Source organism: Salvelinus sp. IW2-2015, unplaced genomic scaffold, assembly GCF_002910315.2.
Source record: "Salvelinus sp. IW2-2015 unplaced genomic scaffold, ASM291031v2 Un_scaffold1545, whole genome shotgun sequence".
Classification (NCBI taxonomy): Eukaryota; Metazoa; Chordata; class Actinopteri; order Salmoniformes; family Salmonidae; genus Salvelinus; species Salvelinus sp. IW2-2015.
The window spans coordinates 164,869-172,613 of record NW_019942977.1 but is presented as its reverse complement, the minus strand read 5'-3'; the positions used below and the strand labels follow the sequence as shown (position 1 = coordinate 172,613).

Below are 7,745 nucleotides of genomic sequence, written 5' to 3'. Positions count from 1 at the left end.
TTCTATAGACTGGTCCCAGATCAGTTGTCTCCTTCTATAGACTGGTCCCAGATCAGTTGTCTCCTTCTATAGACTGGTCCCAGATCAGTTGTCTCCTTCTATAGACTGCTCCTAGATCTGTTTGTGCTCTTGCCAACTCCATTTCAACCTAAACGTTACAGTGACAAGGAGTCGGCATGACAACACAAACAGACTGGGGAAATGTGTGTTGGACATTCAAGTCCCACTGCAACATGGTGCTACTGGTCTAAGGACTGTCCAAGTGAACTATTTGGCCTCAGGAGAGCACACCAGTAGGTGTTGTTACATGATAGCATGACAGTGTCAGAGTATTACCAGGCCTCTGGTAACAGCCTCACCCTTCCACTGTTAATTATCTTCTGCACTACACAGCATGTTGTTGAATTACAGGTTAATGAGGAAAAGGTTGAAATAGACATGCTTCTTTATCAGAAATGCCCACAACTATAGCAGTTAATATACAATTACATGTTTTTATTCATACAGAAAGATAAAGCTGTAGTCAGACAGGCAATATTACATAACTGAAATTCACCAAGTTATACAACCACAGAAACGCAGGCTTGAAAACCCTGCAAAACACAGCACTCTCCCCATACACACTCTTCCAGTGACAAGACTCAACATGCAGACGGTTCCATGTACACAAACATACTGTATTCAAGTTATGACTCACCTTGAGAGTATTACAGTTAGACTTAGATAGTGCCAATGTGGCTTGCAAAACTATTTCGTTTGAAGTTGTATAAGTCAACTTTAAAGTTTGAGTTAAGTTAGATAAAAGTTTAAAAAGGAGGCCAGTCTCAATGTGCCCTCACCGAACCTATTCTCCCGATAAGGGCCTGCGTCCTATTCCCTTTATAGTGGACTACTTTTGACCAGTGCCCACTGGGTTCTGGTCAAAAGTAGTGCACTATGTAGGGAATAGGGTGCCATTTGGGGCACAAGGAAGGCGTCGTCCTGGTAGCAGCATGACAGCAACACAAAGGACACGTTTTCCTCGACATGCCTCATCAAGTCCCACACAGTGGCCCTAGCCCGGCCCGGCAGCTCACACAGCACAGCCTTTCATAGACACCTCTCCACCGTTTACATAGCAAAAATTAGTTATCGTTCTTTTTTTACATCCGTTATTAGACAGTGGCAACGCGGAACACTCGTTTAAACCCACACATTTCCTAGAGGGACGGCTTTAGGCAGAACACAACAGTATCGTATCACATGCAAAACGATATGACAACAATAACGTCTAATGTAACTGGCCCCAGCTTGGCCCCTCAAGTTGAAATGGTCTACAACCTCCACTGACTAGACATCCAGAGCTCCAGTCTGGAGGGGTGACGAAGGAGAGGGGCCCCCGATTTGAAGCCTCCCCTGGTCCCTTGTATACCTCCAGCCCTCCAGAGACGTAGCTGGCACGTAGAATTGTTCATCATGTCTGTTTTACATCCACTGTATGAATCCAGCACCTGAAGAGCCTTTGTCTTGCATCCAAAAGGGCATCGTGTTCCCTATATATAGTGGACTACTTTTGACCAGAGCAGTGCGATACATAGGGAATATGCTGCTATTTGAATCAGAACCTCTGTTAACCCGCTCTCTGCAACTTAATGTTCAACACAGGTTAACATTTCACTTGGATCGATTATATTAGTGTTGGAAACAAAACAAATGAAAATGATAATAAGAGAGGTTAAAAAGGCTCAACGCAGCTGTTTCTATAGACACGTTAAATCATTTCTGGGTAACAATGAAGTACCTTAACGTATTTTACTTGTTTTTATGTTGTTTAAATGTATCTTTAACGCTGCATTGTCAGAAAAGTATCTTTAAGTAAGCATTTCACTGTTAGTCTACATCTGTTTACGAAGCATGTGACAAATAACAGATTTATAATAGATTTCCATTAAAAAGGGGGAAAAGTTTTTTTTTAGCAACAAAATAACATTTGGTAGGAGTGTCTGGGAGTGGTCTGAGTGGGGAGGGGGGAACTGAAAACTAGCTGTTATTGGCAGAGATGTTTGGAACTCTTGATATTGGCCTATTAACCAATTTAAAACATGGTGATGTCACCATGGAAAGCCGAAACTCCCGCCCACCTGCTGATTAGAAGATCCTGAGTATAATGTATTTTCAACCAGCAACTATCAGGAAATAACACTGCTTTAAAAAATAAAAAAATAAAAAAAATAAAAAACTTTTACAGAGTTAGTTTCATCAGCTGTTGTACAATATTATATAAAACACAGGGGGAAAAAACTGAATTTTGACTGCACTGGGTCTTTAAAGAAATGACTTTAAAGTGACATTAAATGAATAGCATTTTGGATTGTTTTAGTACTTCAGGACATCTGCATCTGGAAACATGAGTGCATATAGAGAGAAAACAGCTTGTGTGATTCAACGTTGTGGTGTCAATATAATAACGCAAAAATGGTTAATGAACCTTGTAAAACACCTGTGCATTATAAACCACACTCAACCTTTGGGGATTTAAACTAGTGAACAGTTGGCATCATATTCAACCTGGTGCAAGGGAGGATTCTTTTCCTTTAGTCAGATGATGTAATATACATTGCTACTCTGACAGGCCTTTGAACAAACAAAACCACATTCCAATGTCAGGTAATCACCTGAAACATGAAACTGCTGAAGCACTTAACTGACTTTTGTTGGAGAGAAGACATTTTGAAAAGGTTCTTCTCTGGTCATTAAAAAAAAACACTAGACTGGAAGCCATTTCCCCAGTTGCAAACAAACAAAAATGTTCTTCTCTGGTCATTAAAAAAAAAACACTAGACTGGAAGCCATTTCCCCAGTTGCAAACAAACAAAAAGGTTCTTCTCTGGTCATTAAAAAACAAAACACTAGAATGGAAGCTATTTCCCCAGTAGCAAACAAACAAGGGTCTCGCCACAATAAACACAACTGCAAAGCAATTATACTGAAATATGATAACGTAATACAATCTCTTTATAACTCCGACCTCACAGAACTGATTCTATTGCTTTTGTTTTCACACGTGATACAGTTATTAACGTCTGTCATATCCATTCATAATACATTAATTTAGACAGCTCAATAACACAATCCCTACCCCCTTATTCAATTATTTGGTCAAAAAGAAAATATTTTAAAAAAAATGAATGGATTAACATTTGCAATAACAAAGAAAGCAAATCCGATTTTAAGTGGCAAATCAAAGTTGTGAAAAACCCACACAAGCCTAGTTAGTAAGTGGCTGGTGCCATTAGAATAGAGGTCATAGCGGAACAGACACACTATTGTCACACTAAAGAGTCGGACGACCGCGAACCTTCCCGTCCTGGGAACTTCATTAGAGTCTTATTCAGGAACGCAGCTATAGACGTGGACCTCTTCACCGCGGCTGAGCCCGAGGATGTCACCGGCCTTGTTGTGGGTCTCTCTCCTGTGGACTGGGATGAGGAGCTACCCTCGGTGGAGGTCAAGCACTGAGGGGTCCCTAGCATCTCTAGAAGGTCCATTGGGCCGGTGCGACTGAGGTACTGCCAGGCCTTCTTACCACTAGTATCCCTGAGGGCCACGTTGGCGCTGAACTTACGAACCAGAAGCCGGATCATCTTGTTGTTCCCGTGGATGGCAGCCAGGTGAAGAGGCGTGTAGCCACAGGTAGTCTTCACATCCACGTCCAGTTTAATCCCGGCTTTGTTGACTCCGTACCAGAGTGTGTTGAGGACCCGGTGGTCTCCATGTTTAGCGATCCAGTGCAGGATGGTATAACCAGTGATGAAGTCTCTCTTGGTGAGGAGGCTGGGTTCATCTCTGAACAGGGTGTAAATGTCAGCCCAGAATCCAGCTGCACCCTTCACCAGCCAGTCATGCTCCTTGGGCTCCAGGGGTACCAGGTCGTGCCGGTGGAAGTAGGAACTGTCATGGCCACTGTTTAAGCTCTTGTTACTGGAGGCCCCAGATCGCATCTCCCCCCTCAGGTCTCTGTAGCTGGGTGTACGTGAGGTGGGGTGGGAGAAGGAGTGGCTGATGCTGAGGTTGGAGGAGAGGAGCTGGAGACGGTTGTGGCGTGCCGAGACGCCATCCCCCGGAAACCGTTGGTCCAAGTCGGCTCCGAGACTACGACACATGCGGCTGCGGAGCTGGGTGCTGATTCGCTGGACGGCGGGTCGGAGAAAGGGTTCGGGAATAGAGGTGGACTCGTTGGACTCTGACCCGTCATCGTCATGGAGATAACCTGTGGAATGGTGCCACGACGATGATATGTCCACCTCGTTGTCGTCAAGGTAACCGGTGGAGTGATGGTGAGGCCGGGGGGCTCGCTTCTCGGCGCAGTGCATCTGAGAGAGCTGCTCACCCGAGAGAACCTGGTAGTTGAGGGCTTCATAGCTGGCCCACTCATCTCTACGGGAACCCTGGGGCCACTCATCCCTGGAGTCCAGTGATGGGGCAAGGAGGAGGCTGCTGTGGCTGTGACGGGAGGAGAGGCCGGAGTCAGCCTGCTGGTGGTACTGCTCTGAGTAACCAGAAGACCTACCACTAGCAGCAGCAGGGGTGTGGTACTGGTAATCCAGGGTTAGGCAGCATTGGGGAGGCTGGGGCTTGACCCCGGACTGGGGAACAGCAGCTCTACTCTCCTCCGGATACTGGCTGTGAATGTCAGGGATAGGGACTGGGTCAGGGACTCCATCTTGTTTTGGTCTGGGCTGCTGTGAGATGCTATGGTGGAGGTGAAGACTGCCATCCAGGTTGCCATTGCTCCTTGTCACCTGGGGGTCAGGGGTCAGGTGAGCAGCAGCAGGCCTGTAACCATCAGATAAACAAGGAAAGGAGCTGGCATGCTCTAGAGTGGTGAGCAGTGGCCATCTTGTAGCTGCAGAGGCTCCTCCGTGGTCAGCCTCAGAAGTCTTCCTCTTTGGCTGTACTGCATTCTGTTGCACCTGTGCTAGGTGAGGCTGATGTGCCGGAGGTTTCACCTCTGTGTATAGGAACTCAGGGGGCGGATAGGACCTCTTGGGTTCTATTGACTGCTTGCCAAGTGTGTAACCACCCATGTAAATGCCTTTGTGATTCAGTTCTGGGACTGAAAGAGGGAGAGTCACGGGTTCTTTATCCCATTTTGCTTCTATGCTCTGACCACTCCCATCTTCTGACCCCTTTGATATTGCTGCATTGTAAGATGGGCGGAACGGTGCCTCTCTGTTGCTGGATGCAGGAGGTAGCGCATGGTCTGTCACATATGGCGAGGAGCTTTGGATAGGCTTTTCGAAGTTGATTGTACTTTTCACATTGTTTTTGTTTACAATTCCAGCCGAGGACAATATCTTTTCTGTGAGTTGGATGGTGTTGCCCGGTGGAACGTGGAACTTCTGATGTGTGACGGGCAAGTGCGTCTCGATCAATTCCTTCTGACCTCTCTCCTGGTTTCTGTTTACCGGATCTCTCGGTGAGCGGTCTTGTGGCGCAGGTTGTTGTCCGGTGGGGAGTTTTGGGGAATGGGATCTGGCGGTGATATCTCCTCCAGCAACATGGCCCAGAAATTTCTTCCTCAATACAACGTATCTAACTCCCTCCTCCGTTTTCACCACAGCCACGGAGTTAATAAACGTTTTAAACAGTTCCCGATTGTGCGTCTGGTTCTCGTGGTCCTTTACAAACGCATTGAAGTGCGCCAACAATTCAGCGTTCTTCACTTTTCCACCGTTGCACCGGAGAAAGTACAGCACCGAATCCTGAGTAAAATCGGTGGCCATTCCGTCTGTTTGCTCCAAGCCCGATGGAGTGTCAGATGGGTTTTTTTCTGCGCCAGTGACAATTATACTCCGCCCCATCCGAACATTTGCAACTCCACCTGCATACCTGGGGCGTATTCATTAACCCGATTCTGTTGCAAAACGTTTCTTAAACGGAAGCAAACGGAACGAAACCGGGCGGGACCTACCTGCATTTGTCCAATATAAAATGTCGTTTTGCTCGGTTTGCTTCTGTTTGGTTCTTAAACTGTAAACGTTTACGTTTTGCAACAGAAACGGCTTAGCCTACCCCAAACGGAAAACGCAAACAATAGTATTTATTGGAGAAATTCAGGTAGGCCCCCCTCCGTTTCGTTTGCTTTCTTTGGTTCTTAAACGGTAAACAGTTTCCGTAATGAATACACCCATGGTTTGGTTCTTAAATGGTAATTCATTGCAGAAACAGTTTACAGTTTAAGAAGCAAACAGAGCAAAATTAGATTTTAAATTGGCCAAATGCAGGTAGGTCCCTCCCCATTTCGTTAAGAAACGTTTAGAAAAAAAATTGGCCTAATAAACCCCTGGGAACTAGGCAACGTGCATATGTTGTACTGCTGATGGTTTTGTGGCTTCCATTACAGCTCCATCTAGTTGTCGCGCCGGGGATAACCGTTGTTGACAACTAGCATGTTTTATTTATTTAACCTTTAACAAGGCAAGTAAATTAAGAACACATTCTTATTAATAATAACGGCCTACTCCGGCCAAACCCTAACCTGGTCACGATGGCTACACCCACCCGTAGCACGCGCTCTAGCAGGTGTATCTCACTGATCATCCCTAAAGCCAAAACCTCATTTGGACGCCTTTCCTTCCAGTTCTCTGCTGCCTGCGACTGGAACGAATTGCAAAAATCTCTGAAGTTGGAGACTTTTATCTCCCTCAACAACTTTAAACATCTGCTATCCGAGCAGCTAACCGATCGCTGCAGCTGTACATAGTCCATCGGTATATAGCCCACCCAATTTACCTACCTCACCCCCCCCATACTGCTTTTATTTCCTTTTCTGCTTTTTTTTTGCACACCAGTATCTCTACTTGCACATGACCATCTGATGATTTACCACTCCAGTGTTAATCTGCTAAATTGTAATTATCTGATTTATTGCCTACCTCCTCATGCCTTTTGCACACATTGTATATAGATTCTCTTTTTTTTCTACCATGTTATTGACTTGTTTATTGTTTACTCCATGTGTAACTCTGTGTTGTCTGTTCACACTGCTATGCTTTATCTTGGCCAGGTCGCAGTTGCAAATGAGAACTTGTTCTCAACTAGCCTACCTGGTTAAATAAAGGTAAAAAAAAATAAAAAAAATAATAAATAAATAAAACCTGGACGACGCTGGGCCAATTGTGCGCTGCCCTTATAGGACTCGGTTGTGATACAGCCTGGAATCGAACCAGGGTCTGTAGTGACGCCTCTAGCACTGAGATGCAGTGCCTAAGACCGCTGCGCCACTCGGAGCCCATTTTAGCTAAACCTTTGTCCTCTTAACCTTCCAAATTAACTGTTCTAACCTGCTGTGTAAACAAACCACCAGTTCCGACAAACCATCAGCATAACCACACAGCAATGTGATGTCACATAAATTAACCTACCTAAAATAACGCTACGTTGCAGTTTAGAAACGTGGAAAACGTTTAAAATCATAGCCTACAGCATTTGTTGGCTGGTCGCATTCAAGCCTTTCATTGCTGTAATCTTATATCAACTTTTAAGATATCCTGGTGTCCCATTCTCTACCAATTGAGTACATTAACTTAGTCGCTCTAGAATCCGCGTTGCCTCCCACCATTTTCAAACGCTCCGTCTGTTGCCTTGGGTCTGGTTTTCAAAACTAAATGTAGCCAATGAAGAAAATGCACATCGTATGTCCAGCAATATGCGGAATGACACAATGAAGCCACTTTGATACACAGTAACATGATAAAGACAGA

At 45.2% G+C, this 7,745-nt stretch overlaps 1 protein-coding gene across 1 annotated transcript; it reads right to left on the bottom strand.

Moving 5' to 3' along the window:
* Positions 1–3,308: 3,308 nt before the first annotated feature.
* LOC139024467 (ankyrin repeat domain-containing protein SOWAHB-like) lies at positions 3,309–5,765 on the bottom strand. Its single transcript, XM_070439297.1, has one exon. It carries the CDS (start codon positions 5,763–5,765, stop codon positions 3,309–3,311), a length of 2,457 nt encoding a protein of 818 aa, XP_070295398.1.
* Positions 5,766–7,745: the final 1,980 nt, after the last annotated feature.